Consider the following 26,921-nt stretch of genomic DNA (forward strand, 5'->3'; position numbering starts at 1 on the left):
CGAAGTTACTTAAGTGGTTTACCATTTCCCTTTCCAGTGAATTAAGGCAAACAGAGGTTAAGTGACTTGCCCAGAGTCACACAGTTAGTAAGTGTCTGAGGCTAGATTTGAACTCAGGTATTTCTGGCTCCAGGCCCAGCACTCTATCCATTGTACCATCTGGCTGCTCCTAGAATGAACTATAGGTTGCTTATATTGAAAATTTTGTTATCCTCCTGTTTGGGAGATGGGGAGAATCCTCTGCAGCATGGTTTTCTCTAGATTAGCCAAGCAAAGGGGTGTCCCCTTCCTTGTACTGTCCCAAGCAGCTAACGAATACACCCCACACACAACAAAATATTTAAAAGTTAGATAATGGTGATAATAATAGTAACAGGCACTTTAAGCGTTCAAATAAACTTTAAATGTGGGACCGAAGGCCTCTCAGACTCTGGGCTCACAAGGACTGGGGTCCTATCCTGTGGGCTGACCCCAAGATGGTTAGTACCTTTCTGGTTCATTGTTCCCACCTAGAATTATTTCAGAGAAAACCTCCAAATATAGCTTAAGTGTAGTTCTCCTCTGGGATTCCCCAAATGCGGTAATGTCATTCCCCCATCTTGTGAACGCTCAAGGTAGTAAATGCAAACAGAGCATTAGATAGCCTTTATTTTGCCCCACAGAAAATGCAGAAGGTGCAAAGGACTCATGAGAGCCCATCAACAGGTACAGAAAACACATGCCACACTCAAACAGTCCATCAGCTGCCTCTGAAAGGTCAGGAATTTGGGATGGCCCTCAGGGCCATCCTTTGAGGTGCTCTGGTGAGTCTCTCTCTTCCTAGACCTATACTGCTTCCCTGAGACCCGTACCCTATGGTTAGACTCTTCCCCCTGAAAACAGACATACTCTGGGGATTTCTCAATAGGAAGTTCCTTTCTTGCGCTGCCCAAATACCTTTCTGGCTTTATTCTCTAAGTAGGACTGCTCAGGAACTTTGTAAATGTTCTCTTTTTTCTCCATGAAGCATGCTGTTGAAGAAATCTTTTTCCTCTATGTAGAAGACTATTGTCTAAGTTTTGAATTTAGGAACTCTTGAATTTGAGGGTTACTCACTCAAAGGTCAGTCCCCAAATCTAGCACTACCCGATAAATCCCTCTTCGGTAGCTAGAAGCCTCTAGATTCTGAGATCATGGTGCCCAGGAGATGAAAACATCTACCTCTCTGCACAGGAAGTTGGCGGTCAGAGAGATTGTCCATGAATTCTCCTCCCAAGCCACCTAGACACCATGCACATCTGTGGCAAGTTGCCAGGAGTTGTTGGAAGGGAAAGGAGAAGGGAGTAATCTCCTCTCCACCCTTTTGGCAGAAAGGCTCAGGGGAAAACTGTGAAGGAATCCAAAAGAGAAAGAGAGAGCTGGTCTGTCAGTTAGCTTTTATGGTATTATAGACCATGGAGTGGAATGGTTGCTTGCACAAGAGTCTATCCTTGTAGACCCCCAGTCAGTCAGTTATCAGGAGCTCCATGTGTTCTCTGAATAAGATGGCAGTGGCCATTCCCAGTGGTCAGTGCCCCTCAAATGCATGCCTACAGATGAAGGCTTATTTGTCCTCTGTCATCTCATCAAGTTGATCAAGATGTCTCCAGGCCAACCCCATCCCTGTACACAGACATTATCTCATTTGATGGCACTTGGTCAGACATCAAGGTCATCTCGGGCCATTGCCAATCATCCTGACTTTTTGTCTTGCCACTGGATTCGATGATTCTGGAAGAGAGAGTGAGGCTGACAACTTTGTGCAATTTTGCCTCACTTAAATCCAATTCACATACACGTCAAGACATCACCTTGTGATGTCATCAGTCTTCTTCAAAAACTAAGGATGGACAACATCTCATCTGCTAAAATGATGAAGTTCACAGATTTAGAGCTGAAAGGTGCCTAATCTACCTCCCTCATTTTACAGGTAAGGAAATCAAGGCCCAGAGAGTGACTTACCGTAGTTCACATACATAATAATAATAATACATAGTGCATTAAGGTTTGCAAAGTGCTTAATGCACAGATCCTCACAACAAGACCAAGACGGTGAAGTAGGGGCTATTATTATCTCCACTTTACATATGAGGACACTCAGGTTCAGAGGAATCAAAGTGATTTGCCTAAGCTCATATAGTTGACAAGTTTCTGAGGCAGGATTTGAACTCAGGCCTTCCTTGCTCCGTGTCCAGCACTTTCTCTACCATGACACTTAGCTGCCTGTAAGTAGTAACTTGTAGCACTAGGCTCTATAACCCCAAATCCAGCTATATTTTCACTGTACCACAACTGTTCTTGAGCACAAAGTCAACAGTAGAGCTGAGAATGGGCCCCAGACTCAAATGGCTTTCCCATTCAGATTCGAAGGTAGATATAACCAAATGCATTTAATAATGATGATGATGATGGTTATAAAGATGACATCACTTCACCATTTAATTTTTCAGGTTTCTCATCTGTAGAAAGAGAATTTGGGGTATTTCAATATGAAAGAAAGAGCACTGAATTTAAAGTTAAAAGACCAGGGTTCAAATTTTGTCTCTTCAACTTACTCCCCGTGTGACCTGGGCGGGGGAGAACATTTAACTTTTCTCTTCCTTAGTTTCTTAATCATCAAGATGATGGGGTTTACTTGCATGGTTTGTAAGGTCCCTAACATTTTCTGATTCATCCTGAGTGCAAAATACATGTGTATCGTGCTTTATAATTTTCAATGGATTTTCACTCATGTTATCTATATGAACTGAAAAACACTACCACCACAAAAAGGAAATGAAGATGGGAAATGTGGTGGATACTGAAGCCTGTTGGGATGGACAGTGGGGAAGTGCAGGTTAAGTGCAGGTTTTTCAAAGTCCAGTTAGTATCATCCAACTCAAATCCCTAGACAATAGGATATAGAGGTGGAAGGGACCTTAGCAATCATCTAATCCAATCTATGCAGGGAGAAACTGAGGCCCAGATTAGTAAAGTGACTTGCCCATGGTCACACAACTAGTATGTAACAGAGCTGGCACTTAACCCAGGTGTTATGAGGCCACTGTACATTGCTACTCTACCATACAACTGCCTTCCAACAAAATAATCCCAATGCTTCCTGCAGAAACTGAGCTCTTATTTTTTTCCTCTTATGATTAGATAGAACCTGATCTTGCTATGGTGGTATTAATCCCCACTTTAATGCTATCCTGGCTGATGGCTCCTTTATCACACTGCTCCCCTAGAACTCAGTCCCTGACAACAACATTGCTTCGCCTGGTGAGGGTTTTCCTCTCCATTGCTTCTCAATTAACGTTGGTGGAGTCTGCCTATATATTTCTAGGCTTGCCTTTCTGACTATAACCAACAAATAGTGTAGGGGTGAGCGCTGGAGTTTATTTTTAAAATCAATTCCCAGTACATGACCGATAACACACCTCAAAGGTACACCAGTTGACCATTGCCAGGGTTACGAACACACTGATGAGAAAAAGGGAAATGACATCGATGCAGAACAGGCTTCTCTTCCTCAAGGCAGGGACGGCCTGTCCAGCTAGTAGAGAGAATATCCTTTCCTTTCCTGTTGAGAACACGCAAGCACCGAGTCGTCATCACATAAAGAGGTAGTTTGGTTTGGCATCCTTGATGATGTGCGCAGGGCATGGTCCCATGTGGCTTTTGTTTTTTTGTGTCTGTTCCATTATAGCATCAGCTAAATACTAATCCAGTCCACCCTCCTGACGGAGGAAGGGAGGTCAAGTCTCTGTCGCCTTACATACCCATCCTTATACTCTGGATGATCTGAAATATAGCTGGAGAAGAAAAAAATAATAGGGTCATTCAGATGCTAGGCAGCCTGAAGGAGGTTGGGAACTCAGTCCCCTGGTGTCCTCCTTAAAATGACCCCTCCCAAACTTGACATGTGAGCATGCAACTGCTTAACTGTTTCCTCACCAGGGGTTAGGCTAACAAGAGGTCAATGCACTTTAGAAAGCAGGCCTTCAGCTTTTCTCACTGATGCCTGAAGAATTTGTCCAGACACATTCAGTTAATTCTAGTGAGAGTTACAGATACAAATGTACCAAGAACTGCAAGGCCTGGCCAGATGTCCTGGGATGTGCTGCAACCAGCCACATCCATGGGAATAACTGCTGTCTTCCTGCACCTTTCCTTCAAAACAACCCAGCCCCACATGCTGGTTAGGAAAACTGAATGATAGCAGAGAAATTCCCTGATATACCAGTCTGATCTCCAATACTGCTGGCACTGTTCAGTTACTGATAACCCACATCACAATTTGGCATCTGGCTGGCTGGGAGCCTCTGAAATGGGGCTGGCTCATTATGCAGCTGAAAATTAGGACAATATTGGTTGGTTATGTGTGATAATCTTCCGGGGGCTAGGAAGACTTGACTTTCATTTAAGATTCTTTAAGAAACTGGTCTTTCTACTCACTGCCTCTGGCCTAGAAGAACTCCTAATTAAAACAATGATTGCTGATACCACAAGGCAGGGCCTCAACAAAGCAGAATTCACAAATAGCTTGTAGACAATAGCTCCAGGGAGAAAAGAGTCCTTTGCTCTGCTTCTGGCCTTTTATTTTGCTGAGAGATAGTAATTTGTCCTTGCCCTCTGTCTATTTACTTGAGGTCATTATAGTAGGTTGGGAGGCTTGTTTTTAAAATTGGTTTCATATCTGTAGGTTGTCCAAGGAGCAAAAGTCTAAAAAAGATTTCTTCTTGTATCTTTCCCAGCTGTTGAAGATAAACACAGCCTTGGGTGGCCCAAAGATCTAGGATGAATCTAGGACTATATTCAAAGGAGGATTCACCTTTTAGAAAAGGTTCAGTGGGGCTATTAACTAGCCAACCTAGAAGGTGACAAAAGTAAAATCACTGTATGGATGAATTTCCTAAATAATGGTACCAAAAATTTTTTATTTTAACTTACTTGAATGGAAATGTTTTTCACATACCCTACCCTCTCACCTTCCCTGACTTCTTAAACAGAGTAAAACCTGAACCTTTCCTTGGTTCCTCAGGTTCTCTAACCATGAACAATAAAAACTATTTTCTGTTTCTCAGATACTACTGACATGAGAAGAACTATTAATCCCTGAGGTAAAAGTCACTTGAGATTACTGTATTTTTTGCATTATTTTTTCTACTTTTTGTATTTTTTTTCTGCCTCTTTTCTTCTGCAGATTTTTCCCTGTCCCTTCGTGCATCAACTGGCATTACCAATTTTAATAGACCTCCTGGTTTTTAATTTGCTCCTTTAATTTGCTCTGCTTTGGGTTTGGAAAGCATAGAGCTAAGCTTGTTAAACTCTCACCCAGAACCTTCTGACTCTCAGTTTGAGGGGCTCTCCATGTGATAAATAAATAAGCTTTAGTGCATGGATTTTGAGCTGTACTTGGACATTTTTTTCTTTCTTTTGGTTCTCAGTTGTGTTCTAGCTAGATTAGGTTATTTTAAACATGAATTCCAGATAGGTAAGGTCTTTTACTATAATAAAATCAATCAGAAATAACTTTACAATGATCCCCAAGAAGAAGTGTGTGGAATAAAATAAATAAAATAAACCTTTTAAAAATTTACCTCCCCAAGAAAAATTTCTATTTGTCTCATGTTAGGCATTATTTTCAAGACTGATTCAGCTATACAGTTAGGACCTAATGAGTGAGAAAAATACAATCAGTGAGTCATGGTCACATCTCATTGACTCCAATTATGGTTGTGTAACTTTGAGGAAACATTAATATTACCTCTGCTCTTTCTAGGTAGCTACTGACCATTTCCTTGGAGAATTCTAATCAAAACACTTTGGATCAGCCTCATATTATTAACTTGAATTAAAATAACTCATTTATTCTCTTTTAACTTCATTAAAAGTGATTCCTAATTGAGTGAATATAGCAGTGAGTTTCTCTCTCTCTCTCTCTCTCTCTCTCTCTCTCTCTCTCTCTCTCTCTCTCCTCCTTATAGAGGAATCATTTTAAAAAGAATTCTTTTAAGAAAATATTGCATTGAATGGAGGGTTTTTAAAAAATGGGTCATTTTGGTTTACCAACTCCCCCAAAATGGGGAGAAACTAGAGTTTGGGTTTTTTTTTTTCTGTTTGCCTTCTAGTCATCTTTAAAAATCCTTAGAAAGCTTATGACATGTTACGGCAATTATACTGAATCTAATTCTGTGTGTAAGCCACAGTTGACCTGTCTGCTAACCCCTGTCTCCCAAACCCTGACTTTCCGATGCAGTGAGCAGGAAGAAAGTCAACAGAGAGTTCAAAGAGAGAGCGGAAGTGGGGAGTCTAGACCCTGACAAGTTAATAACTTAACAGTGGGTGAACAAAGCTGAGAAAATAACAGCTGAGGAGACTGCAGGAAAGGGTCTGTGTTAAAGGCAGGACAAAGCCAAGAGGAAAGAGGCCCAGGAAAGGTGAGGTAAGGCAGGAAAACATTTCAGTCTGGAGAAGCTGGCCTTGAGTATTTCACCAGGAGAGCTCCCAGATCTGTAGGTTGAGAAAGAATCACCAGAGTCCAAAGGAATCTCCATGGAGTATGCTAACAGTAGAATTACAGTTCCTAAAGCCCTGGGATCAGGCATGAAGACAGCTTGGTACAATGGAATAAGCAGGAACAAGGAATAATCCGGAACAAGAGGATCCGGGATTCAAATCTTGCCTCTGATCATGTCTATTTGAATGTCCTTGGGCAAATCATTTCAACTTCCTCGATGTTCACTTGTTAAATGTGGGGGTTGGATTCCATACTCTCTGAGCTCCCTTCTGACTCAAGATCTGTCATCTTACGAAAGTCCCAGACTCAGACCTTTGGAGCCACCTGGTCAGACTCCTTCATTTTATAGCTGAGGATGCTGAGGCTCAGACAGGAGAGACAAGGTCACACAAGGAACAAACAGCAGAGCTGCCTTTAAAACTATGGAGGAACCTCTCTGACCTGTCCCTAGCTGAATGCCAAATCTGTTCACAGAGAGGCAGCAAGCCTAGAGCAGAGACTTTTTGGGGGTTGGGGCTATAACCTCCCAAGATTTTATATATAATCCCAACAGTGGTACCCTCCATAACAAAGTGGGCGCTCTGTAAATATAGACCATAGGAGGTGAGGGGTACAAGTTCAGTAAACTAGCATTAAGCACCTACTACGTTCCAGGCACTATGCTAAGCACTGAGAATATGAAGAAAGGCAAAGAATCCCTGTCTGTAGGGAGCTCATGATCTACGTACAAGCAATGTATATATGGGATAAATAGGAAATAATCAACAGAGGGAAGGCTCCTGAATTAAGAAGAATTGGGAAAGACTTCTTGTAGAAGGTGGGATTTTAGCGGGGACTTAAAGGAAATCAGGGAAACCAGACAGAGATGAGGAGGAAGAGAATTCAGTGAAAATGCCCAGAGTAGGGAAATGGAGTATCTTGTTTGAGAGACTGCAAGGAGGCCAATGTCATTAGATCATAGTATATGTGGAAGAGGGAGTAAGGTGTAAGAAGCCTGGAAAGGGAAGAAGGGGTCAGCTTACTAGGGGATCTGAATAGCAAACAAAAGATTTCACATTTTATCTTGGAGGTAATAGGAAGCCCTTAGAGTTTATTGAATAAGGGGGTGACAAGTTCAGACCTAAGCTTTAGGAAGATCAATTTGATGGCTGGGTGGAGGATGGACTGGAGGGGAGAGAGCATAGAAGCAGAGAGATCAATCAGAAGGCTATTGTAATAAGACTATAATATATAACATACAATAACAAAATATAATAAAATAATAAAAATATACTATAATAATAAAATAATATAATGATAAAAAGTGCTGAGGGCCTGCACCAGGATTGTTGGCAGTGTCAGAGGAGAAAAAGGGGCATATGGAAGAGACAAAGATAGAATTGACAAGATTTGGCAGTGGATTGGATATGGGAGGAGAAAGTGAGGTGTCAGGGATGTCACCCAGGTTGCAAGCCTGGGTGATTGGGAGGATGGTGGTGCCCTTGACAGGTAACTGGGAAGTTCAGAAGTGGGGGTGGTGGATGGAAGAAATGATAATGAGTTCAGCTTTGGGCATGTTGAGTTTAAGATGTTGATGCAACATGTAGTTCAACAAGCAGTTGGATAAGAGACGAGAGATCAAGAGACAGGTTAGGGCTGAATAAATAGACCTGAGAATCATCTGCATCAAGGTGATAATTGAATCCATAAGAACTAATGAGATTGCCAAATGAAATAGTATGATGGGAGAAGAGAAGTGGACCCAGGATAAAGCCTCAGGGGACATCCATGGTAAGTGCGTGATACCTGGATGAAGGTCTGTCAAAGTAGACCTAGAAAGAGTGGTCAGAAAGGTGGGAGGAGGAGGAGGGGAGAATGGTGACACAAAAACCTAGAGAAAAGAGAATGTCAAAGACAAGAGGATGATTGATGGTCAAAGATGGCAGAGGGGTCAAGAAGGATGAGGATTGAGAGAAGGACACCACCAGGTTCGACAGTTATGAGATCATTAGTAACTTTGGTGGTTTCTACAAATCAATTAATTAATTGATTTTTAGTTTTCAACATTCACTTTTATAAGATTTTGAGTTCTAAATTTCCCCCCTCCCTCCCCTCCTCCTCCAAGATGGTCTGCAATCTGATATAGGCTATACATGTACATATACATTTAATATGATTATATTAAACATATTTCCACATTAGTCATGTTGTGAAAGAAGAATCAAAGCAAAAGGGAAAAACCATGAGAAAGAAAAAATAAAGGAGAGAAAATAGTGTGCTTCCATCTGCATTCAGACTCCATAGTTCTTTCTCTGGATGTGGATAGCATTTTCCATCTTGAGTCTTTTGGAATTGTCTTAGATGATTGCATTGCTGAGAAGAGCTAAGTTTCACAAAGTCAGTAATCATATAATGTTCTGGAACCTTATACAATGTTCTCCTGGTTCTGCTAACTTCACTCAGCATCAGCTCGTGCAAGTCTTCCCAGTTTTTTTCTGAAGCCTGCCTGCTCATCATTTCTTACGGAACAATAATATTCCATTACATTCATATACCACAACTTGTTCAGCCATTCCCCAAATGATAGGCATCCTCTCAATTTCCAATTCATTGCCACCACAAAAAGAGTTGCTATAAATATTTTTGTACATGTGGGTCCTTTTCCCTTTTTTAGAGATCATTAGTAACTTTGGAGAGAGAAGTTTCAGTAGAATGATGACATTGGAGGTCAGCCAACAGAGAATTAAGAAGAAAAGGAGAGAAATGGAAGTGAAGGCCCAGATTGCAGACTACCTCCCAGATTCACAGACTATCTGTGAAAGGGAGGAGAGATGTGAGACAGTAGCTAGTGGAGGTCAAGGGAGGGTCTTTTGAGGACAGGGAGACATGGATGTGTTTGTAAGCAGTAGGGAAGCATCCACAAAGAGAGATTGAAGATTAGTGAGAGTGAGTGTGATAGAGGAGACAGTCTGCTGGAGAAGATGGGATGGAATTGAGATCATATGTGCTTGTAGATGGGTTGGCTTTGGCAAGTAGAAGGGTCACCTCTTTTCATATGAGACCAAGGTGAGGGGGAGGATAGAGTTCCAAGGCATCTGGGTGATGAGAGGGGAGAAGAGGGAGCTCTTATATAATGACTCAGTTTTTTGGGTTTTTTCCAATATGAGACAAGGTTCTTAGGTGAGAGGGTGGGGATAAAACTCAGCAGGTTGGTCCCAGAGGAAATAGTCTATAAGTCAGAATCCTGCCAGAGAATTTTACTTCATGACAAACAATTTTAACAAGAATAAGAGAAAGAGAGGCCACAGGATCTGCTGAAAAGAGAAGGTAGGAAGAGTGGAAACAAGGTAGAATTATGGGTGAAAATAAGAAAACCCTAGAAATCCCCAAACTTACAGAAATTTTAACTAAAATAGGAGAATGGTGGGAAAAGTCTACTATGGTTAATAAAGAAACTTATGGTCTAAGAGAGAGAGCTGAGGAAGAGACAGAAAAACTGGACAATTGCAAGGAGGTGGATCACTAGAGATCTGTAAAGAACTAATAGTAAGAGTCTCAAAGCCTTTTTTCATTACATGAGGAAACAGGAAAGCCATCTGTGACCACTGACCAAAGAATTGGAAAGGAAAACCAAAAAAAAAAAAAGGAGCAGAATGAGACAGAAAGAGTTAGTAAAGACCATTTGGGTCTTGTGTGAAGAAGGCAAAAGCATCTGCCTCCACAGAGGCAGCAGAGACACAAACATCATTCAGTACAAATATCCCTTTGCCTAGGAAGGTGCTTAGATAAAAGGATGATCACTCAGCTTCCTTCCAGCTCTTGATTCTGTAATGTGGGGATGTGACCCCCTCTCAAGCACCACAGGATTGTGAGGTGAGGGACAGTTGGAATCACAATGAGACAGCTTTAAAAATGAATTCCAGGATGATACCTTTGAGGAGTCTGAATGACTCAGAAGATACATTTTCTAGATTTGCTTTGACAGACATTAAGAAGGGGCCCTGAGGCAGAATGAAGTGCTTAGTTTTTCGGTGGTGGTGAAATGGAAGATTTTCTCCAAGACTCCTGCCTCAAGCATCCCACTGGCCAATCTGTGGGCTGGGGCTTCCACTGAGTTTCCTGATCTTGGAAAAGACCGTTGAACCTCCAGAGAAGCCCCAGCAGTATTTAATTTCATGGCCCTGAAATATCCAAGTCTGTTCTGGAGCAAGCATCTAGAAAAGAGATGTGAGGGTGGACTCTGTCCCTCTAGGGAGGGGCATATGGTTGAAGCAGGAATTTCTTTGTCTTGAGAAGAAAACCACAAGGGCACTGGGGTAGAATCCCACCCGGAACCTTTGGAAAATTTACCTTTTTCTAGCAAGGAAGTTGAAGAATGTTTCTTCAGCTGCAGCAACTTACAATCAATAACCAGTCTAAAATATGTATTTGTTCCCTCTAAATTATTCTGATTTTTGCTACTTCTGGGGAAGCTCTCACTTCCCCTTAGAAACCCCCACAGGGCTGATTACTAATAGTTAACGATATAAAATAGTGATTTTGGCAGGAGAAATCGCTGCCATCCTTGGATAGTGGTAACAGCTTTGCTCTTGCGCTCAAACTTGACTCCCCACCTGTCATTCAGGCAGACAGGGAGGTGGAAATGCTGTTGGCAGGGTGATTCATGCATGGTTGTTTAAGAGGCAGGGGTAGGGGCAGCCTGGGAGCCTTACTCTTCTCTCTGCTCCCTCCTCTGCCCTCACCTTCCTACAAATTAGTCTCCATAGCTCAAAGCCATTTGTGCAGGGCCCTCTAGGTGTGTGGTCTCATTTGGTTCACTGATAGAGGTTCTGCAAGAGAACTGAGTCTCTCCAGGGGTCAGACTGTTATCTTTTCCCTTTTTGTTTGTTGTTATTGTTGTTAAGACATTCCAGTTGTGTCTGACTCTTTGTGACCCCATTTGGGGTTTTCTTGGCAAAGATACTGGAGTGGTTTGCTGTTTCCTTTTTCAGATCATTTTACAGATGAGGAAACTGAGGCAAACAGGGTTAAGTGACTTGCTCAGGGTCACACAGCTAGTAAGTGTCTGAGGTCAGATTTGGACTCAATTTCCTGACTCCAGGCCAATAAACAAGAAGAGAAACCAACTTCAGAACCTTGGGCAGAAAAAACCAGGATGCTGCTGGGGAGGGCAAAAAAGGGAGGGGCTTGACTGATGGAAATGCACCAATAGACTTTGTTTTTTCTTTTGGCCTATACCTATGGTTTCTTTGGTGTGGGAGAACTACAGGTAAAAAGACTCCCTCCATCAATACAGATCAGCTACTGGTCTACAACTTAATTTTAGAGAGCTGTCTAGGGGGGACTGAGAGTTTACTGTTCAAGATCCTACAGTCAGTATATGCCACAGGTAGAATTTGAATCCAAATCCTCCTGACTCCAGGACCGACTCACTATCCACTATGTCATGTGACATGTAAGTCTATAGGTCATATTCATTTGGGGTAATGGAGGGAAGAGAATTAGATCTGTGTTTTTCCTAGTATGGGAAGGTCCTGGTAAAGGACATCTTTATTTAATGTAGATTTCACCTTCTCTGGAATTTATCATTTAAAAAGTTGCCTGGGACACAGAGAGGTTAAACTAATTTGCCCATGGCTGCACAGCTGGTACATATCAAAGGCCAGATTAGAGCCCGGGTCTTCATGATTCAGAGACTGACACTCTTATCCATTATGCTGCCACATTGCTTCTATAAATGGTTGTATACATAAACTCTGAAGCCTCCTGAATTCTTCAGTATTCTTGGGAGACTAAGACAGTTGCCAATGACTAAAAAAGAAAATCCTGGCATCACCACTTTCTCCAGCTGTTGGGATGTGTTCGATTACAACTTCCTGACTTGTTAGGGCAGGCAGCCATGAGTGGTACAACCGTTGGGGAGAGGAGAGTTACCAGCTGGGGAAGGCAGAGAGGAGAGGATGGTCAGATGGGTGAATGGATGCTCAGGCAACCGACTGGCTAGTAGAAATGCTGAAAGGGTCCCCCTTATCTTGGATTCATTTTGAGTGACTCTAGCAGCATTTAGCATTAACCCTGGACCAAGACAGGCCAGCCTTGCAGCCAGGGTTCTGAGGGGTTAAGAGAGGGAGAGAAAAGGTAGGTCCAAGAGGAGTCAGCTGCCCTAGAAACTGGGAGACATGGGATCTTTCCATTAAATGGAGGCATCAAGGCTGTCTGGAAATGAAGGCAGGAAAGACCTAGAGGAGGCTTAGTGGTATGGGAAGTCAAGGCTACCTAATTCACCCCAGGGAAAAATGTTACTGAGAACCACCCCTTCTCATTCTTTCTCTTGGGAAGGTTAACCAAGGAAAGACTTGTCCTTGGGCTGACCTCTCCCTTAGGGAGAACACCTGAAGCGTGCATAAGGAACTGCAAAGTCCAAAGAGCTCCCAGAACCAGCAGACAAAACTGCAGACAGACTGCTGGATTATTAACAGGTGGTCCTGCCAGAAGAGCCCAGGGGTCTGCTTTGCTAACCACACTCATTGCGTGCTGATTGCCAGCTATATGCCAGACATAATTACTGGTTTAGAGGGTAAGGGGGGCACAGAAGTGTGCTACCTGCTGGGGCCTGGGCTGCCAGAATGTTCTGTAGATAGCCTGGCCCAATCATCCGGCACTTTTTAAAGCCAGGCTCCTGCTCACAGGCTGCTGATGTTATATCCTCTGAGGCTCAGGACCCCTGTTTGTTCTGCTCTGTCCCTACGCTCTGTGGATCCCTTCCCCGCAGGTACAAATTTTCTGGGGGTATGAGAGAGGTGGACAGAGAATACTGGTTGGATTTTTCCCTCCTTTCCCACAAAGCCCAGTTTATCTGGAGCAGGGGTTCTTAACCTAGGGTCTGAGAACTTTAAAAATATATATTTTGCTAACTTCATTTCAATGTAACTGGTTTTATCTGCAATCCTTTCTATTTTATTCATTTAAAAAAAAGATAATTCTGAGAAAGAGATCTTTACTAGACTGCCAAATCATAGCACAAAAATGGTCCAAAACAGATCCTCAGCTAGTTTTTGATGCTACTCTTCAAAGGAAATAAGTCATTCAATTCAGCAAGCATTTATCAGTGCCCACAGTATACATGACACCAAGCTAGGCACTCCAGGGATGAAAGACGAAAATGAAACAGTCTTTGATCTTAAGGAGCTTACACTCAGTTGTGCAAGACACAGGTTATAGTGACCAATGAAATTCAAAAGTCAAAATTGTACTACATGGGGCAGCTAGGTGGCACAGTGGATAGAGCACCGGCCCTGAAGTCAGGAGGACCTGAGTTCAAATCCTGCCTCAGAACCAACACTTGACACTTACTAGCTGTGTGACCTTGGGCAAGTCACTTAACCCCAATTGCCTAAAAGCCAAAAAAACCAAAAAACCAAAAAAACTGTACTACACCAATAATGGATACAAAGGCATAAATAAGACTGTGTTTGGGGATGCTGAAGGAGAAAACAGTGCTGGGAAGGGAACTAGAATATACACTCAAGTATTTTCTTCTATGATTCAAAGGAAGATGTAAATTAAGCGTTATCCTATTTTTCTGAGTTAAATATTGTTGTTGTTTGTCCTTTGTTCTCAAAGAGGACCATGACATCAGGAAGGTGATGCCATGACTTGCAGGTGAATTGGATTTAAGTGAGGGAGGGCTGTGCAAAGTCACCAGCCTCACTTTCTCCTCTGGAGCCATCTGGGTCCAGTGGTGACATATAGATCAGGATGACTGGAGATGCCTCCTGGGTTAAATATACCGTGGTAGGGAAGGATGAACAGAGAGGATAAATACACAGAGCTTTAAAGGAGCTGAGGTCTATGAAAAAGGTATACTTCCCTGTCAACTCAGTATTATACTAGAGCAAGGCCCAATGGAGGTCAACCAAGTTAAAAAAAATAGAAATAACAGAGGGAGATAGAGACACTGTATGAACTGATCACTAATTATACAATAGACTAGAAAAACAGGATGCTAATCAAAGAATCATAATGTCAAGGAGGAATCCTAGTGAAGAAACCTAAAGCAGATGCCCAGGAAAGACTTTGGTATAAGGGAAGTTCACCAAGGAGCTAGAAGGTCTAGAGAAAATAGGAGACTATAGGAGAGTATGTCTCTCTCTACGGTGTGTGTATGTGTGTGTATGTGTGTGTTTGTGTGTGTGAGAGAGACAGACAGAGAGACTGAGAAGAGAAGAGAAGAGAAGAGAAGAGAAGAGAAGAGAAGAGAAGAGAAGAGAAGAGAAGGGAAAGGAAGGGAAGAGGAGAGGAGAGGAGAGGAGAGGAGAGGAGAGGAGAGGAGAGGAGAGGAGAGAAGAAAGGAGAGGAAGAGAGAGAGGAAGAGACAAAGAGACAGAGAGACACGGGGAGGGGGCTGGTTCCACACCTCTTTTTGCCAAAAAGCAATGATCTGGAAACAAAGGAAAGTGAGGCTGAATGCTGGATCAGTATGAGAGAAATAGCAGTTGTCAGCATAAATGGAGCGGGGATATGAGTCCTAACCAAAAGTCATCAGGTAAAGGAGTAGCCCTAGTATGATTATTGAAATCTACACCCTAATTGTGATCAGATAGCCTCATATGGGCACCACTAGTTAGGTTATCTTTGAGTTTGAGGTGAAAATAAACAAAGACTTTGGACTCAGTTTTGCTACCAAATCTTTCCTGAATGGTGCCATGTTTTGAATCATAGATTGTTTCAAGAGAACTAGGGTGAGCTTGCCGTATGCAAAGAGACCTGTGAGGATGGAATGAATGAATGAAAAAAATTACAAGGCACTACGCTAGGTGCTAAATATGAATACAAGGGGCAGCGAAGTGGCTCAGAATGCTGGGCCTGAAGTCAGGAAGACTCATCTTCTTGAGTTCAAATCTGGCCTCAGACACTTACTAGCTGTGTGACCCTGGGCAAGTTACTTAACCCTGTTTGACTTAGTTTCTTCATCTATAAAATGAGCTGGAGAAGGAAATGGCAAACCACTCCCAGTATCTTTGCCAAAAAAAAAAAAACCCAACAAAGCTAAACCCAAATGGGGTCACAAAGAGTCAGATGTGACCAAAACGACTGAACAACAAAGATAACAACAACTGCAACTACAGACAAATAACACAGTCTTTACCTTTAAAGAGCTTGCATTGTAATGGAGAAGATAACACATATAGGGGAATAGTGGCTAGGGATATATGTTAGTGAATGGTAATTGGAGTTATAGGACAAATGATTGACATATCCTTTCCAGAATGACAGCATGGATTTAATTACTACTCTTAGAGCTAGTGTTGAAAAAGGGTTAGGGTTATGTGCGCAGCAGCATAACATGGAGGTGGCTGGGAAGTCATATCGTGGACTGAGACTGACTCACCAGTGAGGACCCAGAGAGTCACAGGGGTGGTACCTTCAGTTCTGAATTGAGGCAGAGCTGGAGAGCAGGCAGCATGGCATAAATATAGAAGGCAGTATTTTTTATTTTAAAAAAAGGTAGGAAACAAGGAAACACTGTCAAGATGGGGGTGTGCTCAACTCCTATAGATTTCAACTTCTTGAATCTAGATTTTAGCAGACCACTAATGCAGTAGGACCTTGGTAAAGTCATAATCTCTGTACCTCAGTTTCCTCATCTGTAAAATGGGAAGATTGGTCTCCAAGGTCTCTTACAGCCCTAAATTGGTCATCCCAAGAAGCTAATTTTAAGGTTTGAAGATGGAAAGTTTCTGAGACATTGAGAAGAATGTCTTGTCTTGAGGGAGCCATAAAAGGTATTTTAGTTAGCAACAGTTCGGATTTCTGACATGCTTTAACATTTTTTAAAAACCAACTAAAAAGAATGCAAAAAAAAAAGATACAAGAGAGAGCCTTGAGCTATTCCATTTAGTTAATACAAAAACTTTCATTCCTTGAAATAAACATACTGTACCAAAAGCTATTGCCGATAGCTTACTTTATCTCAGTAGGAATACTGCTGCCGCAAACCACTGGTTTTTAGAGCTGTTTGGGAGGAAGTGAAATTCACATTTTGTTTCTACTCTTAAACAACCTCCAGCAGGCTAACATGCAAACCAGCAAAGGCTGGCTTTGGTTCACTGTCTGGGAGACTTTCTTCAATGCCTTATCACATGGAAAAATATTATCATATGTGAAGCATGTTATCATTGAAAATGCTGACATGTACCCTAAGTACTTAAGAGATAATGTCGACTGTTTTCTTATTTAGAGACCACAGGAGACATTAAGGCAATGTTAAAAGCAAGGGGAAACCTATTCAAGGTACAGCTGAAGACCTGGAATCTTAACAGCACACCATCCTCATGAGCTTTATCCTGATACCCTAGTGGGACTAAGAAGGGGTCTGATGAACCCATGCATCACGGTCTGCTTAGAGAGATTATAAAAACAAAAACACAAGCCAAACCTCTGTCTGTGACGTATGTTGGTATGTTAAAGGCTGTGATGTTTCTCAAAGGAAATAGCCTTGGAAATGCCGTAATTACTCTTAATGGCTGTACTCCTTAAGCTGGTTTTGCCAAGGGTGAAGGTAACCATTATGGGAGCATGAAATGGAAGATTAAATAAATGCTACCTTATGATATTCATAAACGATACTTAGATGGATGCTCTGCTCTAAGAGGTATGTCTTCTACCCTCCTAGATATATGAAGTAGTTATAGGAGCGGGGAGGTGAGTGTGGGGCTCAGCTGCAGGTACCCTGCCAGATGTGTATTTGGTAGGAGGTAATTCTTAGCCACAGCCAGAAGAAGAAAACCACCATTGGTCAATTCCCTCATAGTGACCACAACTTTCAGAAGCAATGACTGAATGTATCAATTCTGGCCCAGGATCAGCCAGGAAAGCCTATCTAGATTGCAGCTCTTAGGAAAAAAGCAGAGCCCCTATTTCCCTTCTCCAGGAAAAGGGTTGTTGTTTAGTCATTTTCAGTTGTATCCAACTCTTCGTGATCCCATTCGAGGTTTTCTTGGCAAAGATAGTGGAGTGGTTTGCCATTTCCTCTCCAGCTCATTTTACAGATGAGAAAACTGAGGCAGAGTTAAGTGACTTGTTCAGAGTCACACAGTTGTTGTTATTGGTTCTTCATTCACAGCTAGTAAATGTCTGAGGTTGGATTTGAATTCAGGTCTTCCTGATTCTAGACCCAGCACTCTATCCATTGTACCACCTAGTTACCCCAAAAGGAAAAAAAAAAGGAAGGCTTATTATTCTTCACTTGCTTTTTCTCCATAAGATAAAGTTCCAGAAGTAAAAATCAGAATTGGGAGGGACCTTTGAGGATGTTCAGTCTAATTTATATTGAAAACATGTATCTCATCTACCGAATTCCTCAAATTTGGCAATAATGGGTCATCAGGCCTATGCTTGAAGACACCCAGTGAGAAGGAACTCACTATCCCTCTACGGCACCCCATGCTCTTTGTCGATAGCTACATTTGTAAATGTGGGAATAAGAAAGCATCACAGGGACCACTGGCCTCAACCTGAATGTGAATGAGGATATACTCTGCAACATGCTTGCACAGTGGTTATCAAACCTTTGATGGATGACTTCTAGCTAGCAGGAACCCACTTCCTCCTGAGGCAAGGCATTTCAATTCTAGATGGTTAATAATAATAATAATAATAATAATAATAATAATACTTATGATGATGATGGTAATAACTAGCAATTGATTGTATGACATGGGAGACATTGGCCAGGTCTGGCCAGCATGGTGCATTCTCATCAAGGATGGTGCCGTGCCTTTACTTCCTCTCCTCTCACCTTTAACTCTTTGTCATCTGGCTTTTGGACTCATCCAACTACAATGGCCCTTTCTAAAGTTACCAGTGATGGTTTAATTGCCAAATCTAATGACCTTTTCTCAATCCTCATCCTTCTTGACCCCTCTGTAGTCTTTGACACTGTTGATCACAGTCTCTTCTTAGCCACTCTTTCTTCTTCTCTTCTTCTCTCCTTGTTCTCCTTCTATTTGTCTGACTACTCCTGGTCAGAGCTTCATCCATGGCATTCCCACTAAGCTATTACCTAACCCCAGTGGGCTGAGGCTCTTTCTTCCTTTACTTCAGAGTCACATCCTTCTACCTCTGCCTTTTAACGAAGGTTTGGATTCAGAAGATCTGTGTCTTCCCAAATTATTTTTCCTCCTTGTCCTCCTCTTAAATATTTTCTTTGATTTTTTCCCCCAGAAACCTTTTATTCCTTCATTCTCCATGGCAGCAGGAACCAAACTGGGTGGGCCCTTGCATGACAAGCTAAGGATTTTGAACTCCATTCATCTGGCAATGGAGAATTATTGAATATTTCTGAGTAGAGGAAGGAAGCGATCAGAACTGTGCATTAGGAAGATTAATCTGGTAAGGGCATATAGGATGGATGGAATGGAGGATAAGAGACTGGTTAGAAGACTTTTGCAATCACAAACTCCCTCTTTTTCCTTGCAAAGGTTTACTACACATACTATCAAATTCAGTTGATGCTTTGCTTGGTTTTGTCAGATTGCTTTTTTTCTTTCTTTTCCATTCTTTGTTGTAACAGATGGCTAGCTGCATGGGGAGGTGGAAGGGCTATACACAGAAATGAAGGTGATATAAAAATAAAACATTTTTTTCTTAAGCAGAAGGCTTCAAATAACACCTCAAACACATACTAGCTGTGTAACCTTGGGAAAGTCACTTAATCTCTGCCTTAGTTTCCTCTTTTTTTGGGGGGGGCTAGGCAATGGGGTTAAGTGACTTGCCCAGGGTCACAGAGCTAGTAAGTGTCAAGTGTCTGAGGCTGGATTTGAACTCAGGTCCTCCTGACTCCAGGGCTGGTGTTCTATCTGCTACACCACCTAGCTACCCTCTTAGTTTCCTCTTCTATAAAACGGGAATAATAATACCATCTGCCTCCCAGGTTTGTTGTGGAAATAAAATGAGATAATTTGTAAAGCACTCTATAAACATTAAAATACTATATAAGTGATGTAAGTTATTATTACTGCACCAACTACACTTTTTAGGGTTTTTTGGTCCTCTTCCTAATTTGTTTTTCATTTGCTTCCCTTACAAATAAATTTTTTGATTGGGTAGCAGATAGTCCTGGAAACTAAAATCATAATGGAAAAACTATTCTGAGCCCCAGCAGCACCTTGGGACAGATACCTTCCCCAGCCTCCTATGCGGTTTGGTCTCTTTTAGGGAAACCACCACTTTAGAAAGTCAAAAGAAAATCATTTAGTTAGTGCCTTCTCCCTTGCCAAAGAACATAGAAAATAAGATCATAGAGTCAGAGCTGGAAGGAACCTGTATTTTTATAAATGGGGAACTGAGGCTCAGATAGGCTAGGTGACTTGTTCAGGATCACAGAGCTAAAGGTCAGATGTGGGATTTGAACCCAGGTCTTCGTAACTCAATGTTTAGCATTCCTTGCATGTCTTGTTGGTGTCATTAGAGTAGTCTAGGAAGAACAAGTTTCTTGGCTGGGCTAGGGCACAGAACAGGGCTGAATAGATGTCACATGGTAACCTGTTTGCTTCAGTCACCAGGACAATAGAAACCTATGTCCCTGTTGACAGTGCATCAGCTTGAATCTCCTCCTTCAGGAATCTTGATAATCGTTTGAAAGGTTACAAAACTCCAACATTTCAGGTCCTGCTTCCTCGGGTATTTCCCTCCATGGGTGATCTTGGAAGGAAATCAATGTGAAAGTGAAACCTGCCACTTACTTATAGCTTCCCAAGTCCAAGATGACCACATGAACTATAGGTCAAAGGCTCAACCCAACATGAAAGCCCAAGGCATCAATCCTAGAGAAGAATGTGTCACGCTCTGGAATATGAACCTTATTTCAGAAAGAATACTCTTACTGCGACTTCCCCCGAGAAGCTCTAACTCTTCTTTAAACAGGTGGGTTGTGGTAACAGTTAAATTTTAGATATTTAGCAGGTAGATGATTCATTGACTAGAGAACTGGGCCTAGAGTCAGGAAGCCCTCAGCTCAAATCCAGCCCCAGAAATTTACTAGTTATGTGACCCTGGATGAGTCACTTAACTTCTGTCTGCCTCAGTTTCCAAATCTGTAAAATGGGAATAAAAATAGCACCCATCTCAGTGTTGTTATGATGACGAGATAATGTTCATAAATGGCTTTCTTTACAAACCTTAAAGCGCTACATGGATGCTAGCTGATATTATTATATCTGCTTTGGTCAATTCATTTTGATGTGATGTGTTATACTAATTCTTATGCTATTCCTATTTGCTGGAACAGCAACAACCATAAAATCAATAATGACAATAATAGCTAGCATTTATTTAATGTGTTAGAGTTTACATCAATCTTTACATGTTTATCCCATCTGATCTTTGATCTTGTTGGCTTCTTATTTCTTTGCTATAATAGGGGACAGAAAATGGACAGAATAGACGTCACATGGTACCTGTGAGCTTTGTTCACCAAGAAAGACCTATGTCCCCTTTAATAATGGATCAGTTCATGCTTGCTTCAGCAGCACATATACTGAAACTGGAATGATACAGAGAAGATTAGGATGGCCCCTGCCCAAGGAAGACATACAATTTCATGAAATAGTCCATATATTTTTTAAAAAATGGATCAGCTCAAGACCGAGGCAATAATTACTAAGAGTCTTAAACTGATATGCTTCTAATAGGCTGTCCTTATAAATAAAACATATTTTCTCCACTGAGAAAGAATAATATGGAGGTGAAGGCTAGCATTGAAACACCCTTCATTTGTTCCCAGGTACAGTGTCCATACCTGATCCACAGACAACAAAAACAAACAGTGCCAGCAGCCACGGGCCCACAGGGTATTTCTCTTCTTGTGGTCTCTAAAATGGAAGGGACCAGAGAAAAGAGAATTAGATTTGCCTTATAAGTTCACATGTAAAGGCAGATCTTGAGGCTAACAAATCTACTTCCAATTTCTGAATTGATGAATCGGTTAATAGTATTGAGAGAGAGAGAGAGAGAGAGAGAGAGAGAGAGAGAGAGAGAGAGAGAGAGAGAGAAGGAGAGAGAGAGAGAGAGAGAGAGAGAAAGAGAGAGACAGACAGACAAGAAGAAGAAGAAGAAAAAGAAGGAGAAGAAGGAAAAGGAGGAGGAAAAGGAGGAGGAGGAGGAGGAGAAGGAGAAGAAGAAGAAAGAGAGAGGGAGAGAAGAGAGAAGAGAGGGAGAGAGAAAGAGAGAGAGAGACAGACAGACAAGAAGAAGGAGAAGAAGAAGAAGAAGGAAAAGGAGGAGAAGAAGGAGGAGAAGAAGGAAAAGGAGGAGGAGAAGAAAGAGGAGGAGAAGGAGAAGAAGAAGAAAGGGAGAGGGAGAGAAGAGAGAAGAGAGGGAGAGAGAAAGAGAGAGACAGAGAGACAGACAAGAAGAAGAAGAAGAAGAAGAAGAAGAAGAAGAAGAAGAAGAAGAAGAAGGAGAAGGAGAAGGAGAAGGAGAAGGAGAAGGAGAAGAAGGAGAAGGAAAAGGAGGAGAAGGAGGAGGAGGAGAAGGAGGAGGAGGAGAAGGAGGAGGAGGAGAAGAAGAAGAAGAAAGAGAGAGGGAGAGAAGAGAGAAGAGAGGGAGAGAGAAAAAGAGCAAGAGAGGGAGGGAGAGACAATAGAGAGAAAGAAGGAGAGAGAGAGAGAAAGTTAATCAAGTTAATTTCTTTTTCCTTTTTCATAATGTCTTTTTTTTTGACCACAAGCAAAGGCCCTGATAAAAATATCCTGAATTGGAGGGGATTACAGCATCACAGAATCATATAGTTTATAGTTGTAAAGGAATTTAGAGATCTAACCTAGAGGTTCTTCATGGGCCCCTTTGAGAGTCTGCTGAAGTCTCTGGAGCCTTTCTCAGAACAATGTTTTAAAATATATTAAATAAAATCCATAGGATTACAAAGGAAAACAATTATATTAAAATACAGCTATCAAAATAGTTTTTTTTTAAAAGTCACAGACCTCAAGCCAAGAACCCTTGATCAAGTCCAGCTTTCACTCCCCACCTTCCCCCCTGAATTTTGCAAATGAGAAAACAATGGCCTAGAAAAAGTCCCTAGCTCACCAAAGGTCACACAGACTGCAAGGAGGGAGTCAAGCCTCAAGCCTAGGATCTTTTACTCAGCATTCTACAGCAGGGTTTCATACGACTGGACTAGAAGTTGAAACCTGGTTTCTAATGTTGCTCCTGTCATTAATGAGCTGTAGGAGCTGGGCAAGCTGTTCAGCCTCCTGAGGCCTCAGGCCACCAAGCAGGAGTTTCCTCACCTGCAAAATGACTAGGTTATCTCTAAGGGGCCTTCCAGCTCTGACATTCTATGATCTGGGAAAGTTTAATCTACACCTTTCTACACGAAACAATTCTCTCCAAACTTTCCTTGTAAAAATAATTTTCCTTCCTTGCATAAATTTCATCCATCTCAGGGAATCTCCAAACCCATTTGTACTTGGAGGTAGCATGCTGTATGAGCATGATGGTCCAAGAGTCAAGGAAGACTTGGGTTCAAAGCTTGCCTCTGACATTAGTTGTGCGTCCTTGGGTAAATTACTTAACCTCTCCTAGCTTCGGTTTCCTCATCTGTAAAATGAGGATAATACCTCTAGTATCTTCTTCATAGTGCAGTTAGGAGGATCAAAGAGAGAATGTACATAAAGTACTATGTATATGTCAGCCATCATCATCATCATCATCATCATCATCATCGTCATCATGGCAAAAATATAAGCCTAACAAATAATTTCACTGAATACTTGGAAGTGCTTAAATCAATCAATTAACAAACATATATATATATGCATGTGTGGATGTTTAGTTGATTATGCCCGAAAGATCCAGAAAAAGCATTGCCAAGATAAAGCTAAAAGGGACAAAAAAAAATCAAAGGACACAAAATTACATTCTTATTAGCTTTGGGCCAAATAGGCCTTGACTAAATATAAGCCTAAAAAGACAAGCTATGTTCTGCTGTTAAAAGCTTTCACCAGCTTTTTTGGATTGATCTGAGATTATTTATTTAGTGAAATATCTCATTAGTGGTTAAGGCTTAGTGGGGAAAAAACCCAACTAATCTTTTAGATCAGGTAGAGAGGATTGGGACATGCCTTCTTCTTCAACTCCAACTCCTAATGGACAACAGATTGGGTTTTGCATAAATGATTTTCTCAGTGGCTTGCTTTAATGTGTAGATGTCAGGCAAATTTTGACTAAAGAAGAGATAGTTCATGGATTCCTCTGCTCAGGGAGATGAAGAATTCCATCTGATTTAATCATCCTCTCAATTTACCATATTGCCTCTGACCCAACATAATGAAGGAAAAATTGATCTTAAATAACTGAAAATGATAACTCTTAGTGGAGGTTTCACAGTGCAGCCATTACATTTGGTCTTATGGCCTAGTCTTCTCTAGACCAAGTACATAAACTGATGTTAAATGAAGTTACTTGGAACTGATTTTGATACCTGCCCCTTCTCATCTTTACTCCAACTCTCCTACATGACACTAGTCTGAGATAGTTTAATAAAAACTAGTTCTGCAGATGTTTTCCCACACTTGCTAAAGAAGTTGCTTTGCCTATACAGCTAGTTGAAATAATAAAAAAAAAGAATTTAGGAACCCAGAAATGACTTGGTAACTGGAATGAAGCTCCTTAATCTACAGGAAGAAAAAGTTTTAGACAGAAACTTGAAATTGGAGTAAAGAGCTCCCCAAATTTCTGAATCATAATTCATCAGAGTTCAATAATTTTTTTTTCAATAGCTGATAGCTGTCCGCCTTAAATTCCATTAATGGTTTTGTTGGCTTTAGGTGTATTTGCCATCATCCTGTCTGGGAATCCAGTGAATCCTGAATCCAAGTGTTAGGTAGATAAGAGTTTTTGATTAATACCTTTTGGTAAAGGAGTACCATCCTTGTGGAGCCAATACAATGCAAAATCTGTGCTCTAGCAGATAAAGTTAATCCCTCGTAGCTCTTCCTATGATTTTAAGAGGGTAATTCAGAATGTTCCTTATCTAATCCTCTTCTGTGGACAGAGAGCTGGCCTCAGCATCAGGATGGAGATTCTGACTGTGTAACCCTAGGGAAATCACTTAACCTACCAGGACTCCCAGACAACTATATAAAACTCCATTACAAAGCAGGTGTGGTCCACATTGGTTGATGAAATTTCTTTACAAAGAAAGCTCCCTCACATGCCCAAACTAAATACGCTGCCTGAAATTTTAGATGGAATACATTTCAAATCTCCTAACTTACTGAAAGAAACCAAGAACACAGACATATACCAGTCTACTTGCTCTGACTAGGAATTGGGAAAATCAATTTTCATTGTTTTCTTCTGAGAGAATTTCATCTCACCTAGAAGGGGCTAATTCATTTACATCAAAATTAGCTAGAAAGCTAGCAGAGAAATGAAGTAAACAGTCCCTCTAGTTATATTCAAATATTACATACAAACGTTCTCCTTGGCAAGGAAACCTTTCACTTCAAGTTGGTATAACTTTGCTGCCACTTAAACCATCAGGTAAAAGCTCAGGAACAAAACAAAACAAAAAAACCCTTCCCTCTAGTGTGACCTGGAAGAGAGATTACCTCTCAAGCTTAAGGTTGAAAGTATGTGCTTGAATATTAATTAGCACAGCAGGTCTCTACTGAGTGAAATTAACTAAGGAGACATACTTCAGTGAAAAGTGTTTCCCATTCAATGGCTCTGTAGAGCCCAGACTGGAAGTTTTACTACCAACAGCTCAATGTAATGTCCTAATAAATCACTGAAAAGACAGACAGGGAGTAGTTTAACTTGGAACTCAAGAGTCAAAGTGAAGTTCAGTTTACACGCAGAGTTTCTCTGACATTGCATGCATTCCGGTTTGGCATGGGTTCTATGAAGCATGGTGTTAGCAGATCTTACTTTTGGACAGTTACATAAATCATTAAGAAAAGATATTGTCTAATCTGCTCGGTTGACTTCAAAGTCTCTATTGGAACTACCACTCTAGCAAATGGGATAATAAATAAGAACTGGGGAAAAACCAAAGCAAAAAAACAACCCCTCTCCGCTCCCCCAACCTAGACCTAGCTTGAAGGTGTGATTTCTAATTCTTGTCCTAATCCGAGTTTTTTATTGTTGTTCAATTGTTTTCAATCCTGTCCAACTCTTTATGACCCCATTTGGGGTTTTCTTGGCAAAGATGCTGGAATGGTTTGCCATTTCCTTTTCCTGCTCATTTTACAGATAAGGAAACTGAGGCAAACAGGGTTAAGTGACTTGTCCAGGGTCACATAGCTAGTAAGTATCAGAGGCCAGAGTCTTCCTGACTCCAGGTCAAGCACTCTATCCACTGCACCACCTAACTGCATCTCAAATCCAAGTTATCTTTCCTCTAATGATATGGCTTTCATTCTTTCCCAGAATACTTCTCTATTTGGAAGATTCCTTCAAAGATGGCTCAAACTGAGCCCTTTCTGTGATCTCATCCTGCTTTGTAGTCCACAAAACATCAGGCAATATCAGAATGATTTGTTGCTGTACTAGCTAGGATCCTCTCTCCACTTCTGGTGACCCAACTACGAGTCTGGGTAGCCCCAGCCACAGGGATGAGCAAGTCTGATGGGCAAAGTTACTGGCCTAGAGTAGTGGGGAAAGCCTTGGCTTTGGAATCAGAGCATTGAGGTTTGAATTCCATCTCTGCCACCTTGGGGGAAAGTCACTTAGCTTTAGGGTGTAAGGTCCCTTCAAATTCCGAAACTATGATTCTATGTTCCCAAAATCTCTAAGGTGGTCCTTTCTAGTTCAAAATCTTACAATCCCTCTGTTCCCTTCTCTAGGTAATTCATTACCCTCTCTCCAAGTTTCCTCAGTTTGGGAAAAGGGTCTTTATTCCTCGCCTTCCTCTATTTCCAGGTCCACAGTCCATGGTATCCCCATCCTCACTGGAGTGAAGCAGCATATGGCAGAATATATGAAGAGGAAGGGATTCATGCTCAGCCTTAGGGAGAAAGAAAGCCAGCTTCTGAGATGCACCCCCTCCCCAACCCACCATAGCACAGCATCCATGTCCTGTCTTACCAGGGTTTTGGCTACGTTCCCTCTCTGTGTGATGTTTTTGCTGTGCTTCTTGTTAGCCATCCGGATCCGCTGTTTGGCCACCATTGCTTGGCTGCTTTTAATTGTTTTAAACTCCTTCTTTCCCTCTTCTTTCTTTCCTTCCTTCCTTCCTTCAAGTTTCCTTCTTTCTTTCCTCCCTCCCTTTTCCTTTCTTCCTTTCTCTTCTTCCTTTCTCTCTCCCTTCCTTCCTTCCTTCCTTCCTTCCTTCCTTCCTTCCTTCCTTCCTTCCTTCCTTCCTTCCTTCCTTCCTTCCTTCCTTCCTTCCTTCCTTCCTCTCTCTTCCTCTCTC

At 41.6% G+C, this 26,921-nt stretch overlaps 1 protein-coding gene and 1 non-coding gene across 2 annotated transcripts; one reads left to right on the top strand and one right to left on the bottom strand.

Annotated features, from left to right (window-relative positions):
* Positions 1-630: 630 nt before the first annotated feature.
* Positions 631-26,921, bottom strand: SERP2 (stress associated endoplasmic reticulum protein family member 2). The gene is made up of 3 exons (XM_020968452.2): positions 26,594-26,921; positions 21,300-21,372; positions 631-3,812 (listed from the first exon to the last, which is right to left on the bottom strand). The coding sequence occupies exons 1-3, from the start codon at positions 26,675-26,677 to the stop codon at positions 3,772-3,774; spliced, it is 198 nt and encodes a 65-aa protein (XP_020824111.1). The 5' UTR covers positions 26,678-26,921; the 3' UTR covers positions 631-3,771.
* Positions 21,019-21,121, top strand: LOC144454918 (U6 spliceosomal RNA). The gene has a single exon (XR_013483466.1). It is a non-coding gene; the product is annotated as a U6 spliceosomal RNA (small nuclear RNA).

The sequence above is a fragment of the Phascolarctos cinereus genome, unplaced genomic scaffold (assembly GCF_003287225.1).
Source record: "Phascolarctos cinereus isolate Bilbo 61053 unplaced genomic scaffold, phaCin_HiC Scaffold_7;HRSCAF=346, whole genome shotgun sequence".
NCBI classification, from domain to species: Eukaryota; Metazoa; Chordata; class Mammalia; order Diprotodontia; family Phascolarctidae; genus Phascolarctos; species Phascolarctos cinereus.